The sequence below is a fragment of the Taeniopygia guttata genome, chromosome 4, assembly GCF_048771995.1.
Source record: "Taeniopygia guttata chromosome 4, bTaeGut7.mat, whole genome shotgun sequence".
Lineage (NCBI taxonomy): Eukaryota > Metazoa > Chordata > Aves > Passeriformes > Estrildidae > Taeniopygia > Taeniopygia guttata.
Window position 1 is genome coordinate 11,376,257 of NC_133028.1, and position 25,304 is coordinate 11,401,560.

At 38.1% G+C, this 25,304-nt stretch overlaps 1 protein-coding gene across 9 annotated transcripts in view; it reads right to left on the bottom strand.

Annotated features, from left to right (window-relative positions):
• Window positions 1–25,304, bottom strand: part of SORCS2 (sortilin related VPS10 domain containing receptor 2) — a 533,588-nt gene that overhangs the window by 354,262 nt on the left and 154,022 nt on the right. For 8 of the 9 annotated variants that reach the window (XM_030270687.4, XM_030270686.4, XM_030270685.4 and 5 more), the window contains exon 2: window positions 5,480–5,547. In XM_030270687.4, the coding sequence (XP_030126547.4) occupies window positions 5,480–5,547 (68 nt within the window). Of the gene's footprint in view, window positions 1–5,479; window positions 5,548–23,329; window positions 23,349–25,304 lie in introns of those variants that run through there. The other variant, XM_072927965.1, reaches the window with a different exon arrangement.

The window sequence follows — 25,304 nt, forward strand, 5'->3', positions numbered from 1 at the left end:
TACAAAGTCACTTTTCAAAGCAGAGTCACAATGTAAGGCCATCTGGAAGTGCAAGTTGTTGCAGAATACAGTTGCTCATTTATTAAGCAGTACTTCATACCAAAAATTTCACTGGGGCACTGAACTGTATATTGGGGGCTTTTGTTTTCCTTTTTAAATTAATTTCAGGAAACAGCTGAAATGAGTTTCACCTACAAGTCCAAAGATTTTGGAAACAAATATCCATATTTGTTTTCACACATTCTGTGAACCATCTGGAAATTTTACTTTCCTGAGCTGTATGCTGTTCATTCTATCCACATTAAAAGAATCTCCGGCTCTTTGTAGTCTGGATTTTTGCTTTAGTGTAGGCCTGCACTCTGTAAATGCCCAAAGCCCCCTGCAGTCCCTGTGCCCCAATCACTCCTGATGGCCAGCAGGCTTGCACAAGTGAGCATTGTCCTTGAAGAGGTGGCTTGTTGTGGGTGCAGACAGAAGGAGCTGTGCCACCACAGCCAGGATATTCCTGACTCCTTGGGATTTGCCGAGCACGATGCTCTCAGTGAGGCTCTCCCGACTGTTCTCACCTCTACCTACCCAGCCACTGATCTAGACTTTCAACCTCCTACAGCGCTTTGACTTTTCTTCCCCCTCAGGCTGCTTTTGGAGTAAGGAGTCCCAGAAAGCTCAGCTGGGATATCCAAAAATATTTAAGGAGGTGAGGAATTCTGTTTCTTCATTTATTTATCATTTATATTCATGTTTCTTTACTGATAACATGGGGCAAAAACAACCCAACATCTCTGAAAACAGGGCTACCTAGCATTCATCTAGGGCTACCAACATCTAGGGTTACCTAGCACTCAGCAGGCAAAACTAAGAGGATCCAACAGTGCAGTTAACATGAAGAAATGCCGTTTGTTTTGCTGTGGTGAAGCTGTAACAACATGGTGATGCTGTTGGGAACAATGTCAATTACACAGCAAGCCACTTTAGCATTACTCTATCATTACAGCTTGATAATATGCAATCAAAATGTTATTAGCAATCATCAGCAGCATCTATTATTCATTGCTTAGATCAAACCAAGAAAGGGAAGGATGCATGCCTACCAGTAACAGGTCTCTGAGCCAGTCTAAGCCCAGGGTTGGAAGGTAATTCCATGGTCATATAGCACTGAGTCACCACTGCATAGCCTTCAGCAATATTACCATCTCAGTTCTTCCATGTATAAAATTGAATAATAATAATCATCATATATATTTCTAGTATTATTAGGAATAATTAACTCAGATAAGTATTAGCATTAATTTCACAGTGGTTATTAATTCAAAGTTAAACTATTTGATTGTAAAACTTAATACTTATATCTAAAGTTGCAGGTATCCAACAGAGGCAAGCAGTTACCTGAGGTTGTAAAATATGTGCATATATATATTTGTGCACAAATGGGTCTATAAAGCATGTGAAAACACACACTCAACCTAAATGGTTAGTTGGTTTCAGCTCCTCCACAGTGTAAATATGCTGGATAAATATGTGTGTGAACTCTGACATGAACAGCTCTAGTATGTAAAGTATCTTCTATGTATGCACAACTTGTTGCAATAATTTTAGTATTTGAATTCTCAGTTTTTTCATTATGTTAATGAGCTCTAACATAACAACCAACCTGTATTCCCAATATCTACCACAGTTTGGAAACTCCAAAAGGAGACCTCAAAACAATTCTCTGTTCCTTCTCAAAAAGTTATTTTAGCTTATATTCAAGAGGCAACAAATGTTATATCCATTTCCCTACCTAAATTTGAGTAAAATAATTATACAATTTATACCTTGACAATTACTTGATAAGCAAATTAGGAAAGCATCAGAAATAGCTGACTAAAGAAGCACAGTCTGGTATTTTTTAGCTGCATACTTCCATCAGGATTTTGTCTTTACCTCTTCAGTGCAACCAGACCTGGCTATTACAAGTAAAAACGCTGTTAAGAAATTCATTACACATCACTATTTTCCTTATTTATTCAACTGTGAAAAATTCTAAGGTAATTCAAATTTAGGTCTCCCAATCTCCCAAATTTAGATCTTTGTAACCTGACTTATGTGGGCAGGCATAAGTTACCTACACAAACTGACAACCCTCTGCAGAGGTGCAAAAATGCATCACCAAGATCCACCCACACATCTTCTTCACAGAGTTCCCCCACCTAGGCATGTACCTCTGACTGGTGTTTTTCACCACCATTTGCATCACTCTTAAAAGTCTCCAAGGTCACTAAGAACAAACAAGTATCACTAGACCATCTTTTCTTCATTCTTTGTTCCACTAAACAAGGGGAAAAAATTCTTTTGTGTGAAATTCTTTTGATGGGAGAAAAGGAAAGAGATGAAGTGGAAATCCATTTTAGAAGATGAAAGGAACAAAATAACTGATAAAGAACCTACCAAGGTAGGTTAATATTTACTGTCCAGAAAAAGAAATTGGGATATTAACATTAAAAAATTACCCTAGTCAGAATTGATTCGTTTATAGAAGTAGTTTGTTTTCACTTAGTGACTAAGTCACATAGTGACTTAGACAATATTATTTCTGGTATTATGTGGCCAGGAACAAAAACACTGGGACAATTCAGGAAGTAACTGGAGAAGGTCTATTACCATTAGGGCACAGAAACAGATAAATGACATTTCTCTGCTAACAAAAAAAAACACCCTGTACCATTTTTCACACCTGTTTTAAAGCATATTTGTTTGATACAAAGAATGCAAAAGAAAATTAAACAAAAAAATTGAAAAATATATACACTATGCATTCTGGGCAGGCTGCCAATGTGAATACAATACCTCAGTTCCATCAGCAAACGCGGGTGAAAACTGATGAAGCTCCAACCATTTTACACAGGGAGAAACACAGGAGTACCTTGACTGTAAAGGTACTTCAGCTTCATTCAGTTATTTAGTACAAATAGTGAGCTACATCCCAACAGAGAGGGGCACTATTTGATATTTTTGCAATGGTTGGTCTGATTTGCACTTTTCCAGATCCAAACACTTTGCAACTTTTCCAGTTTGACAACTGTGTGTGTCTCTTCTACATCACAGCAGGCAGAGCTGGAGGAAGGAGGTGAGCTCAGAACATATCCAGGTATGGACCACCTAGGTAGTAACCCCTGGTCCAAGTGCTCATCTGAAGTACTCACTTCCTTTCAGCTTTTCCATCCTGGTTTTAGAAAGCACAGAAACACAGAATGGTTTTGTCTGGGTTGCAAGGGACCTGAAAGACCAGCTAGTTCCAACCCCACTGCCATGGGCAGGGAGCCTTCCACTAGATCAGGTGGCTCAGAACCCATCCAGCCTGTCTGGTCAAACCCCAGCCTCCATCCTCAACCCTGGCTCAGCATGTTCTGGGCATTATCACACCAAGGAGGGAGCTCCCAAGGGCTGTCTTGACAAAGTGGACAGCCCAAGGCACCACGATGTCCAGACCCTGGCTGGGCTGTGCCCTGTGAAATTGCAGGACATACCCAAGGAGAGTCCCCCAAGGCCCCATCCCTGCTGCACTGCAGCAGCGCCATGGGCACCCGGCACATCCCCAAAGCCTGACAGCACCGAGAGCCCTGAGGACATCTGTGCCCAGCCCTTGGGGCAGGACCATGACCTGTGCCAGTACCAAAGCATCTGGTACATCTGTTACTGGTAAGTAAAAAGGCACAATTTCCAGATGATGCACGCTAGTATTGATTTTATTTGAATGCAGTTCACACCGGTTCTTTACACCAGCTGTCAGCAAGGTCTGGATGACCTTGTTTTAAGTGTTTATGTTCTCCAAAGAAAGAAACATTATCTGAAGCCTGGTTTATGTTTATTTTAAGAGACCAAAGAGTTTATTTTGAAGAATCCAACTGCAAATGCATAAAAGACTATGATAGATACTCTGAAGTATGAATTGGAAAACTTGAAATACATTGCACATGTTGTATGGGCCACTGACAAATAACAGGAAATCAGTTTGTGCTTACGCAGTTGGGAGTATCCAAACTGTCATTTGGTTGTCTTATTTGTACAAGATGTTGGACAAAAATTAAAACAGAAACAAATGTGCAATAAATTTTGCGTCTTGTAAGTTTAAAGCCTAGTTACAAATGAACTGTCATAGCACTAAAAAGGCCAATCTTGAGCCAATGCTAAGCAGTCTCCATTTGATCCTACTCTCTTTCCTGAATTCTTCCTTCTTATGACTAGAAATTTCTAGAAACACCCTTATTCTGCATGGACCACTGGCCCTGGCCAGACTGAGCACTATTCAGACACCGGTATGACAACAAGTTATTGCAGAAGCACTGTCACTGAAAAACCCCACACGGTTAAAACAATGCCACCTCGCTCAAAATAAGCAACAAGGCTGTTTTGCAGCATGTCCTGGAAACAGATTTTTCTCACTCCCTATTGCCTTACCCAGTCCTTTTCTTGGATTATCTCTGTAAAGGTCCTTACATATACAGCTGAAGGCCAAGTCCCCATACAAGCTCTTGGGACAGCATGAAGTTTGTAAGTACCTAAGCCACAAGGTAACAGACAAACTATTTGTTTCTAGACCTGAAGCTTATGAGCTGCATTTGAATTTAACTCTCCTATCATTTATTTGCACTGCTAGAGATAACCAGCAAAAGTAGCAGAGCAAATACTGGTGCAGTATCACATATATTGATAACGTGAAATACTTACATGATGTGTCTAGCAAAAATTTGTTGTGGAAAATTTATACAGACCCACACACACACAAAAAAAAAAAAAAAAAAATATTGGAGCACAAAAAGCCTCCCTAGCAAAAAATAACTAAGACCTGAGAAGATAATCAGTGTGACTAGTATGACATAGACTTATCTTATCCCTGTCTTTGTGGTGATGTACACCTGAACGTGCAATTTGTGCACACACAGGCAACAAGCATATTGGTATCTTAATTGACAAGTATTATGGGAATGAAAATCAGTTTAGAAATTTATTTGGATTACTATTTATTCCCAGTTGTCATAAAACACAGTATAACCTCCACTGCAGTTATATTTCATCCAGACAATCCTAACTACTTCCAAAGCAGGATTATTTACTAACCTCAGTACACTACCCCAGCAGCAAGAATTCCCAAAGGACACATCCCAACACAGTAAGCATTTCAAACTTTTTAAGTAAGTTTGATATAGAATTTCTAGGAGAAGGAAAAAACATGGCAACCTGCAAAGCAGCATCAAGAGTTACCTTATATTCTCCATTATTCTTTGTTTCTACTGTTAAAACTCATTACAAACTCTAATTCAACAACAGGAAATGCATTCAAGGAATAGAAGGAGTAGGAGCTGATGTATAATCTGAATAATCTTACTACAATAGCATCGGTCAGCTACCAACACAACCCATCAGCAGTCTGGAAAAGAAAGAGATGGATCTATTCCAAAAACAGCAGGAGGGAAGGTTATGGAAAAAGCAGAGGACTTACCTCCACAAAGAGCTCTCCAGAACTTTCCCCATATCAGTATGATAATACTTGGTAAGGATCAGGATCACCTAAAATAAAATGAGAATAAATAGATTTAAATATGTAAACTAATGTAAGAAACAGAAACAGACATAGGTAGCATGATTTTGGGAAAAACAAAAGTGAGGCTTCTGAAAATCTGAACAGCATTTCATCTCATTTTTAACTCTTAAGTGTTTTGCTTTTTAGGCTAGGTTTTCCATTTCTCTTTCTGGGAAGAGTGATTTCAGTTCTTGAAGTTTTCTGCAAACCTGGTGACTGTGAAAGATTGCCCATTTCACATAAGCAGTGAAGTTGGAATTGTCACATAAATACATCACATGACATTCTTCAAGGAATTTTTATTATTTTCTGATTAAGAAAATCCAACCTGGTTGCTAGTTTAAATTTAGGAGGCAAGTCTACAGACACAATTTTTTTTTAATCCAAAGTGTTAAACAATGGTGATTAACTTTGATTATCCAGATTTAAAAAAACAGGAAAAAAAAAAAAAGCTCTGGCCTTCCTTAAAGATCATGAATACAACTTTCATAGCTATCACTTTTCATTTCTTGAAAAATCACTTTTTCCCCTTCATGAATCATTTCTGTGCTCAGCAAATTGCTCATCTACATCAGCAATAGCCAACAAAATACACAAACAAATTTTATACAAAAGATCTTCATCCTATGAAAATAGTCAGCAAGAAATATTTTCCATCTGCTCAACATGTGACAAATTCACTGGTCAAACACTGTAAAGCACTAGCCCACCAGCAGTGTATCAAGCTCAATACTATGGTTTATGTTTGGATTTTTTACAGACTTCTTTCACTGGCTGCCAGTCCGTATCAGTGGCTCTTAGAGCCACATGCCCACAGCAACCCCAGAGAGGCAGAACAGGCTGGTCCCCTGCACAGCTGGAGACTTTCTTTAATGTGGGGTCAACACCAGTCTCCAACAGTTTGAAGCAAGCTGTTATTTAACTGGCACTGCTCTGCTCTGACCACCAGATGAAATCTACAGCAAACAGCAACTGTAGGTGTTCACTTTGATTATTCAGATAATTAATATGCCAGTGATACATTTATGCTGCACTCCGTGTATGCTGGAGATTGTGAAAGAACAGAATTATAGACTGAGGATGTTATTACATGGAAATAATTCAGTGTTTTACAGAACTGAAGTATAATACCAGTCTCACTCAGGGTTAGCCAAATCTAATAAACTCACAACACGTATTCCTGGATGTATATTGAAATAAGCAAAAGTGGAAACAATCCATAATTCACAAGTAGTATTATTCACTCCTATTCTCAAAAGAGTCATAATCTACCAGATCACTTTTTTGGAATTTGATTATTTATAAAAATAAAGGTTTGGTTTAAAAAAAAATAATATAATAGGTTACTACAAGACTTAGAAATCAAAGAAAAAGAACAATTTCCCAAAGGAGAATGTATCTGTGGATGAGACTCCTGGCTACAGCCCAAGCACATTCTACCAGGTCAGCTATTTATTGTATCATCAGTGTTTTAACTACAGCTTTTTCTGGTGCTTGCAGTTAAGAAGAAAAAGACAGAAAGTTCACTACTGGGAGCATCTATTGGCTCCAATTATTAAGGAAAAAGTTTCAGACTGTGCCTTTCCAAACAAGTATAATCCCTCTTAAGTCACAAAAACTGATCTGGAACTCATTTTCTTAAGAGATACAAGAATGCATACTTGGTACATGAAAATAAAAAAGAAAATACGTAAAAATACAAGAGATTATACTTTCTTTCCTTCTCTTTATGCAGAAATGGAGGCTGAATCCTGAACTTGGTGAATTAACTTTCTTCATCCCTGTACATCCTAGAATTAGAAATTTTAAAATTCAGATAATTTTCAGCAATGTGTGTTGGAGCCATGCTGCCACAGGCTAAGCCAAATGTTCCATTCCTGAATTAAACAGATGAAAATCACACACAGAAAACCCTATTGGGTCACTCTTAGTCTACCTGCTTTGAGCACTGGGGAGCAGCCATAAGCAGTGAAACATCTTGATGCTGAAGGATTGCTGCTTTAAACCGAGTCAGAGCTCCGAAAAATAGATGTCAGTACTTTCCAATCTGACTGGTAAATACATGGAAAAAATTTAAATACTTTATTTTGCCCTTTGGAAGTAGAGAGAATGACTTAGTAGGAAAAACAAAGCCAAAAGAAGCCATCTTTGAACTCTCAAACAACATTAGCAGATTCCTGTCACAACTTAAGCAGAATGAAGCTGAGGGGCTGACCATAATGTCAACTATGCCAGTGCATTTCATCCCAGTATCTGAATAATGGAGGCCAGCTATTTAACAGACTTTATAGCACAGTCCTTTAGACTGTGGGCATCTTTTCAGGTGATCCTGAAAACAGGATCCAGGCTGACCATAATGGCACTTTTTCTAAATTAATTAACAGATCCAAAGACCAGAAGGAATTATTTCACAATGAAAGCATAAAAGTCTTCAGGATCTCTGGATTCTACCCATCATTTCTATGAGCAGAAGCGTGTTTTCACTGATTTCATTTTAATGAGACTCCATAATTATGAGCATTTTACAGGCTGGATTGAAGCCAGTGGTTCATACACATGGTTCTCCTAGTGAAAGTGCTTGGGTGGCCTGTGGCTGGGGAGAGACACAGCAGCAACTGAGCAATGATGAAAGATATTATTCTTAACCAGCTCATACTACCATCAGTCATGGACAGCTGCAATAAATTTAACTTTTTTCTGGTATTATTTTACAGCTAAAATAAATTTAAGCAATGAAGGAAAATTCGATTTATCAGATTTTTTACTTTAAATTGGATTTATAGGATTATCTAGAAAATCTCCACTCTATCCAGATTTCCAGAGACTTGTGAAACCATTTTAAACCATTTAACCTTAAATTCACCCACAATTCTTTGAGTAAAGAGTTCATTGTCATACTCCCAGAGTATGACAATGGAGGTGACAACAGTGATTACTGTTGTGTGCCAGGAATCTATAAACACCTGATGGTGCTTCTGGACAAAAATACTGAAAAGAAAAAAAAGCAAGTGCAAACTTTCAGATTTTATCAAAAATTGGTATTCTATTACCTGTTTCTTTACCAAAGCCTTTGGTACAACCCTATCGATAAAGCCAATATTTCTCTCTATGTGCCATGGAAGATAAAGCCTTAGGATTCTAAGAATCAAATGCAATGTGCATTATAAGTTAACTTTCCATGGAAGAAATAATTAGCTCCAATCAATTTCCTTGTCTTGGGACTTCAGAAATTTCTCTACTTCATCTTCCCACTCTTTTTTGGGGGGATAGAGGGACAGTAGGGTGCACAGATGGAATTTTGATTCTCCCACGTCATTCTCCTGCTTCCATAACTTCATTCCTGCCTGTGTGAATTCTCACTGCTACAGTAGTCACAGCTCAAAACTGTTCTCCGAACAAAGGAGTTGAAGCAGTTTAGATCCAAAATCCTTTCTGGATATGGACCTATCTTCAGGGGTGCACTGGGTTTTCAGAGAATGACAGACCAGGATAACAAATGGAAAATTCCACAGATATTAGTACCCATGAATAATGAAAGTTAGAATGATCTATGTTTATCCCCTCTCCTTTCCTGTTGCTCTCCTCTGAAAATGCTTTGTAGCAAGGCTGGGCTGAAAAGAACACCACTTTACAAGACACAATGTGCTTTTAATAATTTCCTAATAAATTTCTGGCTTTAAGAAGCCCATTTTAATCCTCTCTTTTCATCACCATGTCAGCTAAGAGGGCTGGGAAGGGAAAAAGGAACAAATTCTAGATCAATCACCTTTCCTGGTGTTTATATTTTATCTTTCTGTGGAGGATTTGCTAAGGTCCTTTTCTTTTTGATAAACATCAACTTTTGGAAAATTATTTTATTTTTTCCCCATGCTCCCTCCATGATGCTTTTTTTTCATGGACCATTCTTAACAAAGATCTCTCTATTTCTATCCACATACAGATTCTTGCAGATAAAGTTTTATTTAACCCCTGAAATTTGTGATTTTAGATGTTGGGGTTTTTTTTTTTAATCTCTTCAGAAGTTTCACAGCAAAAATCTCATACTTTCAAATGCCCAGTTACAAGTATGATTGCAAGTTTTTGTCTTTTCTCAAGTTTTTAGAAAGTAAGAGCATACTGTAAGTACTTCTGGGCAGCCAGAGCTACCAGGAAAATAAACTCCTCAGACAGATTCAAGTTTCTGCAAACTTTTTAGCATCTGCTTAATTTAATTCATGTGAATGAACCCACTGAAATCCAAAGAAGTGTTTATGAGAGTCACTTAATACTCTGTAGGACTGGAACATAAGCTGCTGTTTTACTCAAGAACAGAGCCTCACTCACCTTTTCAGCTATTTAAGTATTCCACTGTCCACCACAACTATTTTGGGGAGATCAAGAGGTTTTAGACACATCCTATTAATTTTTCACTACCACCCCCTGTAATTACAAAACTTTTTTGACACCTAATAATCAAAAAGCTCCCTAACAAATTATAGGCAACCACCTACTGGTTCAATCCCTCAAGCCATTTCCACTTTTGCAGCAGCCAGCTCTTCAATCATCATGCTAACAGCAATGTTAATTTTCACATTTCTTATTTAAAATGAAGATTCTTAGGAGAAAAATAAAATTCAGAAAATTATTAATATGAAGGAAGGTACATTACTACAAGGCTATTATATGGTCAAACTACCATACTACTATTAATAACTACATAATAATTTGATTATGCCAGGAAAACAGAAAAAGAGCATTTAGGTTGACTCTGCTGCAGCACTATGATAAAAGGTAAAAAAGCAAACATTTAAACCATTACTTAAGCTATTAAGAATTCACTGTATAAGCTTCTACTCCTCTCTAGTAATAAAGTTCATAAAAGCTATATATAATTTAATATGAAATACTTAAAGAATTAGATTTCTATTTCTTCCAACTGAATTTTCCTGAGAGACGAGAGGACTTAGTGTGTATGAAGTCACTGACTATACCAGTGCACTTCTATTAAACATTAGTAATAATTCTGTACAGTGAATTAATTCATAATTCAAAGTAAGACACAATAATGACTCAATTCCTGTTCTCTAAGAGGTATTTCCATCCACAAGAGCTGCATAAGTGCATAGTCTTAAAAGCAGTGGTTGTGATTGCTTCCAGATTCAAAACCATTTTAAATATAGTACTTCACACATTGACCCTGAAAACATTCATACAGAAAAGTAACTTTAAGGTATCAAATACATTTAATCCACTATCTAGCACAGAACAGGATTATCCTCTGTTAGCTCTGTACAAACACAGAGCACAAAGGAAACCTACTGCCTTCAGGAGCCTACAGGTCAAGTACAGAACACAAGAAGTCTTTGACACCATCACCATCAACCATCACCAACTCATGCCTGATTTTAATGCAAGTTCCTAAGAAAATTATGTTTATGCGATGCCACTCCATATGTATGACACTGTATATATATGGGTTTGGCTCCTCATCCCTACATTTTAATTCTGATTTCAATCATATTTGACAGAGAAGTAGACAGCCATATGGCTGAAGCAGCCATATCAGTTTATACCACAAGTCCATGGCACAGATGCATCTAGAACAGTAATAAAAAAAAGTACAAAAACTATAAGAATAGGGAAAGCATATAAATAAAGATGCTTCCACAATACATTTTCCTATCTTCAGTAATTTGTAACTTGGGCAGCTGGGCTGCTAGTGCAGCTGTTAGCAGCTGGCTGCTGGAGAAGCACAGGTTTCTATGTGCTACCGCCTGACCCAAGGATAGACACTCTTGTTATGTAACTGTTAATGGTCAGTCCCCAAAAATCACAGCTTCTGTAGAACTGGTCAGCCAATCTGGACTGCTGCTACTTCAACATATTCATATTGCTGCTCCTTTCTAGAACCATTAGCTGCAGGTCCAAGATTTCTGGGCATGCTGCAGATGCAGAGCTTGATCAAGAAAACGGAAGGGAACTCAGCCTGAACTATTAGAATCAAATCTGCAGCTTTGGAAACTGTCTAACATTTTAACTAGTTGTTTAATTAAACTTCCTGTTCTTTTTCAAACAGCCCCAAACAATGTCACCTCTGACACAAAAATCTCCAGTTTTCCTTTGTTGACTTTTACTACACAACCAGAGGAATTTTTAGGTTTAAATATTTAACATAGCATTTGATAAGTTCTTAAAACCACATTTGCAAACATGCCAAGAGAATAAATTTCTAAAGCATGAAGTAAGACTATTTTTTACTGTCTCTCTAGTCTAATTGTGATTCTTTTTTAAATATGGGCTAGCTTTACTTATCTTCCCTGCTAATGTATTCTAAATTGAATTAGCAATCCTTCCTGCAGAACCAAACTTATTATGTGAATATTCTTTTTCATTCCCATGAAAATTCAGGAGGAAGCAGAGCTAACATCGAAAGACAGCATATGTAAAACATCTTTAGTCTCTTCCAAATATTTCATGAATTCAATATTATAAATAAGCTGTTTACTTAGATCATCACTATTATATAGCTATACACTATGAGAAAAGAAAAATCAGATTTTAATTGCAGTTTGTGAAATATTCCTGGTCTCTCATGTAGTGTTACAGCCCAATAGTAAAATATAAAAATTGCAAGTGAGCTTCTAATTTGCATCACTAAATGCTTTCTCAAGGCCATAGCTTTTTTTAAAAAAACATTTACATATAAGAATAACTATGTTTTTTAATTTTAAAAATGAAATTATTATGCAAGACATATGGAAGTAGCTATAGAGGAGAATACCACAAGCTGGGCAGAGCATTGCTTTGACGCAGGGCTGTTGGCAGACGTGTTCACATTGGTAACCCTCCCTCACAGCTGCTCTGTCTTCACCAGAACCACAGGATTAAATATCATTGTACCAAATAACATCATATTTACCAGAGGTTTCATCGACCTACATTGACTCCAAAATAACATTTAATTATCTCTGAAATAGCTAATGGTGTTCAAATGAGACCTAATTGTCTATCATAAAAAGGCTTTATAAAGACTGCACATGGAAGCAAGGACTTTGATGCTTCATGGAGATCAATCAAAGAACCCCACTGTTTAATATCCTTCTTCATCATGAGTAAGAGCTGAAATTTATATTAACTAAATATTGTAGGTGCCTGAGTTTGTTCTGTCTGAATGAGAAAGATAAACATGGGAATGGTCTACAGAGTGGAACATGGGCACACTCCTACCTGAAAGGAGTTCTGCCAGGACAAACATGCTAAAGACCAAGGCAGTTTTATTACAGTGACAGAGTGATGCTGATTAATATTTCAGTCAGAAGACCAGAAACAAACCAGAGGCAGATGCAAAACTTGTTTCACACCTTTTGTGATGTGGAGCGTGTATGTTGTGCTAATCAGCATTTACATGGTCAGGGATACTTTAACTCTGCTTATTCCAAAGTCAAAATCAGGCTTGGAAAATGACACAAAAAAACAGAATGAAGAGGATTTAATGAAATAAAAAAAAAAAAAATCAGGTTGCCTAGTAAAACAGGAATAACCCAAAAGAGATCTGAGGCTAATACTCTGGGTACTGTCTAACAAAAGTTCTGTAGTCCCCCAGCTTGATCATCTTCCCAGTGAGGAGTACCTGGGTGCCTCTCCAAACAAGAACCATACTCTCTGCAGTTTCACACAGGGATGACAAGACCCAACACCACCCACTTTTCCTGGGTGGAAGTTGGTCTCTCTAGGACTGCCTTTAATTTTAACTGTTTCATCTTACTTATCTTTCTAAAATAATTAATTTCAGAAGTACCAACACACTACCCCTAGTGTAATGTGAGAGGGAATAATTCCCACTCCCATGCCAAGCCTGCCTGCTCCCCGTGGCCCCATTCACAATAAATTTGGAACACCTTAAATGACATTAACAGAATTCAGCTACTGTAAAATACTGGGAATGAACCCCTTTGAGAAGAGGGATGAAAGCACATTTATCTTCAGCATTATTCCTGAAGCAGCAGAACTTCATATCCGTGCCAATGGAAAGGGCATAAAGGAGCAGAGGGAACATCCAAGTGGGTTAGGAGACTATTAGAGAGGGCTTGGGAGCAGTTGGGAAAATTGGTCAGGGGCCAAATACGTCAAAGAAAACATTGGAAGCGACTGAGGGAGTGCTGGAAAGTTCTCCACATTCAGTCTGAAGCCAAACCAGGAGATTTCCAATCTGTGAGCACTGAGATTTTGCCAGCTTTTTGTGTTTCCTCACCCAGCCTCTGCCCTAGGTGTCCATTACTTTAAGAGCCATAAAAACGCTAAGTGGAATTATATAACATTATCTGTGAAAAGGAACAGCTCTTTCGCCACATCATGTTGGATCCCTCTTGTCATACAGACACTGTGCTTTAGTTTAACCACTATGAAGTATAATAGTATAATCAGTCATCTCAGAGCCAGGTTTCAAATTAGCCTTGCATTCCACTCTTAAACCTTTAATATATTTTAAATGACCCTCAGATCAAGTAGAGACAAGCAGGGAAAGATTGTAAGCCCTGATAAATGAGATTTATATTTCTTTATTTTACTCCAGTAAAGACTTCAGTATTCAACAGATTCTTTAGAGACAGTTTTTGCATGTCAGCATTTAATTGGCTGTAGCTAGAGCTGCAAAGCAGTTTCAGTAACAAACTCTTAATGTGAAATTCTCCCTCTTAAAGACTGGTGTTTTTCATGGTTGGTCTCTCTCCGTGATCACAGATTATTTTAGAAATATGTAAGTACTTCTTTCTTCATGTTTTGAGCACTACTCTTTTCTGTCTTCATGGATTTAAGGATAGGTCCAATAGTAAAGTAGCACAAGAAGTGGAAGGAAAATATTTTAATTCATGCCTAGAGCTCTTCTGAACAGTTATCTCTACACTTAGACCTTGTCATGGCTCTTTTCTGTAGAAATGTGGTAATTTCAGTCTTGTGCTCCCTTAACATAATGTTTATTTTACAGTGGAGAAATGGAGACAGATGTACCACCCTGGTTTATCCCAACTTTAGGAGAAGAGATACCTCTAGAGATTAGTTTTGCCCATCTAGATGTGAACAGCTCTTTGGAAGTATTTTGTTTCCTAGTAATTTATCACACTGAGGACCCACACTTCCAGCTTGACCCTGTCAGAAAGACTGGATAAATCCCTGTCTAAATAAGCTGCAGGCAAAGTCCAGGTGGAGCAGAAAACATCGTATAAAGTGAGAACAAACTGAGCAGCAGGATCAACAGACACATCTAAATTCCACATGCCTAACCCCAAGGATCTTCTTTTCTGATCCACGATGTTCACAGACCCAATTCCCATATCTCCCAAAAGCTTTCAGGGTCCCAAGACCCTTTCCCTTATCACTGCTACCCACAGCACACGGCAGCACAGCCACATGGGGGTCAGGAGGTCTGCAGTAGTTACGTGCTTCTGTACCACCAAAGTCCTGACATGCAACAGAAACTGTGCCAAAGAGGCAACATCTTCAATATAAGAAAGATTTGGTTTTCCCTTACCTCCTAGAAAAACTAAGGCAAGAGTTGAAAAAATTTGTAAAATTATACATATCATCACAGAAAGTGCAGCAGACTAACTACTAAAAATCCCCATATTTTATTCCTTCAAAATGGTAGGTACAACCATGATATACTTAATTCCAAGGTTCTTTACAACAGAACTATATATCATAAGACAGTTAAAACTTCTGTACAGTGCACATGACATTTAGTGTTGTTCTCCATTATATTGAGCATCTCTCTGGAACTGCTATTTATTTTCCAATCATTTTTCCTAATGTGTTTGTTCTATATTTGAATTTCAAATGCCTGTCTCTATTTATATTTTATTTCTGAAACTTAGAGAATAGTCTTCTCTGTTTACCAGTCAACAGCCTTTTTCGTATAGAAATTAACTTATCCAAAAAAAAAAAAAAAGAAAAAAATCTGAACCTTTAAATTCTTGCAAATTGTTTTTCTCAAGTTAGGGGTTTAACTGATGCCACAACAGAAAGGCAGTAATAACCAGAGCTCAGAAGCTACAATCCAAGACTAATGGCAGCTTTTCAGCTCAATGTTGTCCAGTAAATGGATGTTTTTGTTGCTCCCTCCTCCAACTTCCATACCCATGCATTTACTCAGAGTCTGATACAAGGTCTGAACCAATTAGAACCTGGAATAAGCCCATTCTAAACACAGGAAAAATAAATTAGATCTTGAAATTTCTTACATGAAGAGGAGGATCCAGTTTTGATGAAATCTGTATTTGCAAGTCTCACACATTCTGTGCACAGGAAAAATGACCACATTGTATTCTCCACAAAGCATGCAATTGTACAAATTTCTGACTTTAAATGTCAAGTTATAATGGACATGAGACTACTGCAAGAGAATAACTAGAGCTAAACTTAACAATGCTAGCTTTTTCACCATACAGGGTGAACTTATACTGCCAGAGGGATCTTTAAATAGACATTTCTTGAAGTAAAGTTCACTCACAATGTACAAGAGAAAGTAAGCAGAAGTAACTACTAGAAATTACCTCAGACCTATTATGTCAATTTCTGATCAACTACATACATTTGTTGGGTTTTTTTAATATCGTATTTTGCAATAATTTTATAAGATTAGAGGCCACAGGAAAAATGCATCACCCATGTGTCTAAAACAACATTCAATTCCTTTCAATTCCCCACTTTGGAAGAAGAAATAGCTTTTCATCAGCAGAAATTACTTTCCAACCTCTCCCAAGCCCATCATTGTCTTAGACAAGGCAGTAGGCCTGTATTTTTCAAAAGCAAATGGAAGGAAAAAAGAAGTTTTCTATGCAGCCCAAGAAATAGCTGCAGAAGATTATTTTGTAGACAGTGTAATTAATAAAACATTTGTTCAAGACCAGCCACCTCCTGAAGACAGAAGCATATCAAAACAAACCAAGTTTTAGAGGAGAAAAAAATCCAAAAGAACTTCTATATTCCCTGGCAATTCTTCAGTGAATTGTCTTTTTCCAAACAGAAGACCTGTGACATTTCTTCAGGAAACACAGTGTTAAAAATAAGGAAACTAAAGTTTATTCAAGCTAAAATTTGACTTTTATAGTCAGTTGTAGGAACAGCAACCCAACGAAAATGCTTGTGCATGATGTAGGAAAAATACAGAGTGAAGTGGCTCAAGCTTTCTTTCTGGGACTTAAAATGAGCAAGGCTAACACATCACATTAGTTAATTAATACAGCATCCTTATTACTACTATGCGAAAAGAGAAATTACAAATGTTGAAGTTCAGTGCTGGGAGATTCTAGCTCAGTCCAGGGATTTTCTACCCATGTTTACAAACTGCCCAGAGCACTCCCCACAGACACCTAAGCAATTTCAGGGGCATTGATTCCATATCAGCAGGGAAAGAAATCAAGTCCCCTCCATATTCCCTAGTCCAGAGAAGGTTAAAGAATTCTTTAATCTCTGTGACAACAATTTGACAGCAATTTACCTGGTGTTTTTTTGGGTTTTTTTGGGTTTTTTTGTTGTTTTTTTTTTTTTTTTTTTTGCAGCTTATCTATCCCTTCCTCAAATCACAACACAAACAGCCTGAAGAACATTTCTCAGGAAGGAGACATAATATGTAAACCTCTGAACTAGTTGTGTTTATTAACTAAATTATCAATAGACGATGATCCAAAAAAAAATTACCAAAAGAAAGAAGAGATCCAGATTATGGACATAAAGGTCAGGGGACTACAGTGAAGAAGTAGAAATTATCCAATATCTGGAAATAATGCAAGTCCTCCATGAATAAAATAAACAGGCAGCAAATGTGCCTTTAGAGAAATACATCAGCCAGGAAGGGGGAAACAGGTACTCAAACACATCAGCTCAGATTTTTGGTTCCTATCTTAACAAAATTAGTGCCTATATTCTCAGTAAGTTAAGCTATTTGGAGATCTGTCAGTCCCCAAGAAATTTTTACTCCTCCGTGCCTTAAGAAAAATGCTTAGAGAAACCTGCAGGGTCTCTGATCACCACTCAGGCAAGTTTTTGTTTTAGTTTTAAGCATCCTGGTACCTAGGGTTGTCCCTCCTGCCCTTCTTTTTATTCTTTTTTTTTTATTTTCTCAGAGCAAAGAATACTAACAGTCTGTGGCTGTGCCTGACTGGCTAATACAAAGACAGACAGAGATCTACAAACTTCAGTTCCAACTTCCCAGGCCCAGACCTGGGGAGTTGGATAGATAATTATGGATATTATATTATGGATAGAGCATTATGGATAGATAATAAGTGTAATCTGAATTTTGCAAAATGGATTTTTTGCAAAATGGATGCAAAAAGTCCAAAACAAAGACTAGTTGCTAATTCTTTCCTTTACTTAAAAAGAAAAAAGCAACTTACCTACTCCTTCCTGCAACAAATCAATGCATTATAGATACATTTCTCTGGATTTATCTTTAATTATTAATTACCTTTCAGCTCTGCAGTGACTCTTATGGTTATTTCACACTGATAGACCAGAGAAAAGGGTCCAGCCCACTGCAGCTAGAAGAGAGGTAGAAGGAAGGACAAAAGCAAAAAGGAGGGGGGAGGTGGGAATTGGCAAGTTTCCATGACAGTTTGTTTATTTTAGTTTCAAAGATTATGAAAATTTTATTTTCAACACCAAAGGAAAAAGACAGAAATAAAAAATTAAATAACTGCCTGGAGCTAAATGTTTCCTGCTTAGAATGGAGCTGTAAATCTGTAGTAGATATTTCTGCAACTACAGCCTTATTTCCAATAGTGTACTGTACAGTGAAATGTAACAGTCCTCGTAGCAGGTAATGGCAGATAATGATCACAAAGCCAAATGTTTTCTGGCTAATTCATAATGAATCCAAGAGGATAAAGGCTACAAAGTAAGTGTTACTAGGGTAGCAAGGAAGGTAATGCTTTCCTGAACTAAAAAAGTATTTTTGCTTCCTGGCAGTGGTCCCTTTTTACTGAAAAGTGAAGAATTTCTGAATTTAGGCATCTCAGAGAGCCTGTAAGGCATGTTGTAGTCTAGCTTTTAGATTTTCTAAACTGTACGTTCTAGATCCTAAGATGTACCTGTAGTTTAACTTACCCTAATTCTGTTTGTATTTTATGTAAGATACAGTGATTGTTCCTGAAGGTTTATGTGTCAGAAACATTCTGATTTATTCTAACTGATTAATTTGATATTTTGCTCTTACATTGGGATGGGAAGACAGGGACAAAATTCCCGTAGTCAAGATTGCCATGACTGAGGCAATAGGAGAAGCAATGAGGCAGGTACAATTCTGAACAGTGGAAATGGCCCTCAAAAAGCAAAAAACAGAATTACATTTCCTAAAAAGGCTCCCTTTATAAGGCCAGAGATCCAGACCTTTGTGTGCATCATCCCAGGCACTGCCTCATCCCAGGCTGTGGCTGTCCTCAGCTCCCTGAAGGAACTGAGGGAATAAGTAAGTTTGTTGAGGGGTGCACAAGGACAGGTGTGACTGCAACTGGAGCCAAGAACATGTTCAGGAGAAAAAGGGATCTTTTTTGACCTCCTGTAGACTGATATTCTGTGATGACAGGTAATTATCATGTTGCTTTAAATTTACAGCCATTATAAACACAAATAACCCTCCAGTGAAAGAAGTAAACTGAAGGCATCTCAGATGCTAAATCCAAAACTAGAAAGGATCACCTGATCCTCTCTGTCCATTTTCCTCTCCTCCTACACTTCCAGACCCAAATTCATATAACAGAAACATACTTGAAGCACATCACACAAAATGCAGCAATCTACACTTCAAAAAATATACTGTTCCTACCTCTTCCTCTAGCAGGTAGTGCCACACTTGTTTTTGCAGCCAAGCAAGTAACGATGACTTATTTCTTGAGTAAATTTATATACCTTCAATATTTATCTACGGGATCTTGTCATGTGCTTCTATAGAAGATTAAGAGACCTCTGCTGACAAATATATTTTCCATAAATAAGTACTTACACGCAGTAATCACATTGCTTTTTGACCTTCTCTCTTTGATAAGATTAAGGACTGGCCTCCCTACAATTCACCTCATAAAGCTTATTTTTCAGTATCTGGATGATTTTTTTGGGTCATCTCCCTACCTCTACCCCTCACCCCTTATCTTCAGAATATATTCTCCAGAACTGAGGACATTTCTGAGGTGACAATACCAGATCTGAGCAGCAGCAGCTACCAAAGGCAAAGCCAAGTTGATTTTCTTACTTGATATACCCTTTATGGCCAGCCCACAAACAGCTTTACAGGAACCTCACCACAGGTTTCCAGGAACAGCGAATCTGGGATAAGCCAGCACAGTGCTGCTATTGGAAATCTAACTTAAAACATTTTGTTCTTCTTTCCCTAAAGTGAAAGCCCACTTGGCGAGTATGCCTAATAAAATCAGGCCATGCAGAGGAGGGACTAAATGAATGCATATACATATAAAAATAATCAGCATTTGTTCAACTACGCCACTAGGTTCTTCCTAAGAATTCAACTACTTTCTAAGCCCAGACATTATTCATCTCGCAGACTCCAAAGAGCTCTTTCTAATCTGTCTCCTCTTGCTTAGCCTTAGACTTTGTAGACCTCCAGCAATAATTATTCTAACTAGTCTCTGCTTCCCTGGGCTAATTGCCAGCAGAATTCAACTGATATTCTGCAGAAGAGCAAGCAAGTTTGTCCAGAAAAAGTCTGCAGCTGGAGACAAGGAGGAAAAAAAATGAAAGCAAAAACATCTTCCAGGTTCAGTTCACAAATACATATACAGGAGAATACCAGTGTCAAGAACAAACCTCTTGAACCCTCTTTCCCATCAATTCAGTTGATGTACTCATTGAGGAAGCTACCTCCAAAAACCTTACACTGACTTCAGGGCTGCTAATTCCCAAAGCAGCCTTCCATCCTGAAAGCCTTATATCTTTGCATGTACAGCTCTCCATCTGTCTCTGCAAAAGTGAATTTTTGAATTTTCCTCTAATCAACCATTTCAGATTATGTTTGCAACAACCTTCATTATTTTAGCAATTTTTGTTCTATCTACAAACTTATCAGCAAATTCACATAACTATCCATATTGGTGATTGAAAATATGGAAATACTGACTGGCACTGGATTCAGAACTAACGCTTAAAACAAAGTTAATGAGTTTTCACAAAATTGTAAATTATGTCCCCACTGCTTCCCCAAGGGAAATTTTCCCTTTTTCCTGGCACTTGCCCCAAATGGACTATTCCAGCTTGTGGAAAACATGCTCTGACTTCTGTAGCTGACAGACCTGCCTTGGATCGTAAACACCCAATATCCTTTTTTCAACACTAAGCCATCATTTGAATTCACAGCTTTTAAGGAAACACCATGTGTTTCAACTGTCATATTTACCCAACACTAAAAAGCCTACCAGGAAAAATAAATTTTATTCTCATAACGCAATGCGTTACATTACTAATTGCAGAACTGGAAACAGTTAAAACAGAAACTGTTCACTGCATTACATCATGCTTAGCACTAAAGTGGCTCCAGTGTTTCAATGAGCAATGTGCCAAAAGACACTCACTCATCTCTCTGCAACTCGCTTCTTTGTCACCTCTCCAGGAAAATGAAGCTTTAGAATTTTTACTTGATATCACCACTATAACCAAGGACTCTCTTCTTTCAAACTGGGTTTCTTCCCTTTTTTGGTTGGTTTTTCCCCTCAGTAATGGGATGCAATGTGCAAAGGCAAAGAGCTGAATAACTCATCCTTCTCGGTTGCATTCAGCTTCCCATGGCAAATCTGATGTATAAACTATGTCCCCTCACAAACCCAGGTAGGGGTGGGGATCCTCTCATTGATATTTATCATTCAGTAACTCCATACAACACAGGGAGCAACATACACAATCCAGAATACTGTGTCCATCTTTGGGATCCTGCTGCAACAAAGACTGACAGCCTGGAGAGACTCCAGTAGAGGACCATGATTAGAGAGCTGAGGCACATGTCAGAAAAGGAAAAGTAAAGTGGCTCCATTTGTCCGGAGAAGAGAAGACTAAGGCAGCACCTTCCATGATCTAAAGAGAAGAGAGAGACAGACTCTTCCCAGGGTCTGAGAACAAGAGAAATAAAACCACAAGCTGGAGGGTAAATTCCAGGGGGATATAAAAAGAAAAATAATTGCACCCTGAGAATAGTTAGGAACTACTAGGACACCCAGTGAGGCTGACACAACTCTAACCTTGGTGTTCTCAAATTATGCCTGAACCAGACAGACCCTTAACAGCTTCATCTCACTTTTGATATGAGCCCTACCTTGAGCAGGGAGGTGGGCCAGATGACCTCCAGATGTTCCTCCCAACCTCAATTACTCTGCAATTCCATGCTACATGGATGGCTTAAATTAATCTCATGTGCCTTAACATATTACTTGAATATAATATTTTAAGAGTTCTGTTGATCAAATTTCTAAGTCCAAAACTTTATAGGAAGCCAAGTATATTTTAATATCATATCCACTTTCCTCACTTTGTAAGGTAAACATTTTTTTCTATCCTTTTAATAATGACTTAATAAAAAAAAAATTAGAAATTTTTTTTTATTAAGTCATTATTAAAAACTTACCAACTTTCTCCCTGCTGTTGCAGTTAGATATTGTTACTATGATAATCACACAGTAAAAAGTATTGGTTTTCTTAGATAAAGCAAGCTCAGACATAGGATCGCTACTTAGACATAATCTCTAACTCAGTTTCTAGGCACAATTCACGGTCAGAGTACAGAGTACATCACTGGGTTTCAGCTCTTCTTTGCCTTTGCTGTTTTCCTATCCTTTTTAATTATCACATTATGGTAACAGTAACACTACAGCTACAATTACCTAAACCCACTGAATAATACTAAGCAGGAATATACTCACTTACTTACGAGAATGATTAGTAACAGTCTCTTCCTCCCCAAAAATTATTATCTCTAGCATGCCAATAGCTGTACTCAGTTGAGGTTGGATCAGATGATCCCACTGGGGTCCCTTCCAATCTTGCTCCTTCTGAGATTCTCTGATTTGGTGCCAGTCATTGGACAGGTTGGTGGCAGATCTGGGACCAGAGCCAAGGACACCTCCTTTACCACTAGACCATGCAGCCTCCGCACATCTCAACGTTTTTTCCAGTGAGATACTATAACTCATTTGTATATATGATTAAATAAATAATAACAACAAGCTTTAATATTTTGTGATATTAAACATTATGAATTCAGGTGTATTTGTTATAGATGAGCAAGTATATTGTAAATTGTGATGCTCAGAGTTAAGCTAATAATTTTTCCCAGAGAACGAACAAGAAAAACTCTCACTGCTTTTCTAAAACACTGTTATAGACACTCATTACAAAGGGGGGGGGGGGGCACTATATACCAATGATATACAAAAGATCTTCCAATACAAAGTCTATAAAATGTTTCAAAATATTCTTGGTGAAACATTGCACTGAAATATAACACCACATCATACGTTGTCATTTTGGAGGTAAAACTATATGCTGTTGCAGTATGCCTTTCACTCAAATTCATAGAACTGAAAAGCAAGGGGAAAAAAGTAGTGGCAGGATGGCTCATTTGACAAAGTACCCAGTAGCAACCACATCAATTAAGTTTGCATAGATCTCCAAGTGTGAGGCAGTTAATGAAACACTGATCATTTTCCCCAACTCTAACTTAGACATGTTAATTAAAAATTAGAAGAAATCATCATCATATAAAATGAGTTCACGGAGAGAGAGTATAAAAATACCTACCAGGCAGTGCTCTGTACACGAGACTTCTTTTCAACACTAATTAAAATGGATATTTCTGCGCATGCAAGTCTACCCAATGAAACGCAAATAATAGTGTGAGTTTAACATTTAATGATTTCTCTGTAAAGGAGAAGACTTTCATTTGGGAATGCTATAATTTACTCTGAGTAAGATCCATTTAATCATCATGTTTACTGCCTTCTTTTTCTGCTCACATTTTCTTCTTCTAGCCAGTCATGCAATTGGCAATTTAAGGTTTAAATTGTGACCACTTAAGACTTTATCTATTGCATTTCCCAACCCCCCCTTTTTGTTTTTCCTCCTTGTACCACAAACTAGCTAGCTGAAAATCTTCCCTAGCTGATAAAACAAGACATTTACACTACCAAATGAAACCCTGATGCACCCTGCAGCAGGGGAATCACCCCCAGCAGCAGGGCAAGCTCAGTTCAGCTGCACAGCTGAAAGGGAGAGGGGTCACAGAGAGCTTTGCACAGGGAGGGGTGATGCCAAGCCAAACAGGAATAAGGAGAAGAGGGAAACTACTCTGGAGACACACATCCTGAACACAGACAATTCAGGTCAAGCTCCTCTGATGGTGAATTTTCAGCCTCAAGGAAGTCTCCTTCACTTAACTCCCCATGACCAGAGAATAAATACAATAATTCTTTGTTTTCCTCACACAGCCCTTGATTTGCTAAAACTTTTCAGTCTCCAAGACAAATGCTTTTTCTCATGTAATAAAGCATTCAGTGGGATCAAACTCTGACGTTGACTGAGATCTTAGGGAAATGCACAGTTGTTAGCAAAATTAAAGGATGAAATATCAAGCACTCCATAAATAGCCAAAGCTAGGATTAAAACTACTACATTTTGTCAACTCTTTCTCCTGCCTGTCTCTTCCCAACTAGCCCTGGTTCCCAGTCCATGGAAATCACTTATTACACAAATCAGCTTCTCTTGGCTGTGCACTCACAAGCAAAGCTGCTAACTTAGAGGAGCCTATTTTTAGCTAGGGTGCCTGGTTTCCCAGAGCGCCCAGGGCTGGAGCTGCAAAGCATTTCTTTCACATCTCCTCCTGCAATGAGCTGCAGCAGCCGGAACGGGCAGCGGGGCTGCTGTGGGTGAGCAGGATCTGCCCGGAGCACTCACTTGCCTCTAAGATAACATTAACTCATTTGAACACATTTGTTTCAGTGAAAAATTTAGCAGACTGTGAAGAGAAGGCTGAATCTTTACCTGACATTCGAAACAAAATGATCACACAGACTTCTTTTTAATAAGATGTACATGAGCAGATGAGCAAGGGGAGATGAGTCACTTCTTTTTTTTGAGCCCAGAGATTTCTGTTAAGCCCATCCTGTTACTGCAGCAGAACTGGAAGGGTTCCAGGCTAGTAGCCCACTATGGAGAAGAAAATAATGGTGTATTGTGAAAACCACAATGGAGGCTAATGGCCAAATTGTCAACTGCTGTCTTAATCAGTGCTGCTAATAAATAAAAAAAAATTAAAAAGCCACTGCAAGAGTACTTTTTATTGTTAAACTGCATACAAACACAGAAAAGAACCCAGAACCTCTCAGAGCAAAAAGACCCATAGCTTAAGGAAAAAAAGTAAGAGCAGTGCAGCTGCAGCAAGTGGCCACAGCTCACTGCAACAAGCATGGGCTTGTTCGGTTGTGTGAGCAACAATTTCCAAGCCTGAATGGTGACTCCCTCAAATATTCATCATAAACTTAAAATGACCCTTCCCCACCACCCTGTGCAGGGTGCTCAAAAGGGACAGAAATCATGACCTTAGGAAGCATGGAAACACAGACTTCTATTTACCAAGAGGAGTTTAATATATCAGTTGTCCCACAGAAGGGACAAGTTCACATAGCTCCCTACTGCACAAGACGTTCCCTCAACTGAAAAAGCTCTAAGTGTGCAGGATTCCCAGGATCTAAATCCCTTTCAGCCAACACTCCGAGAC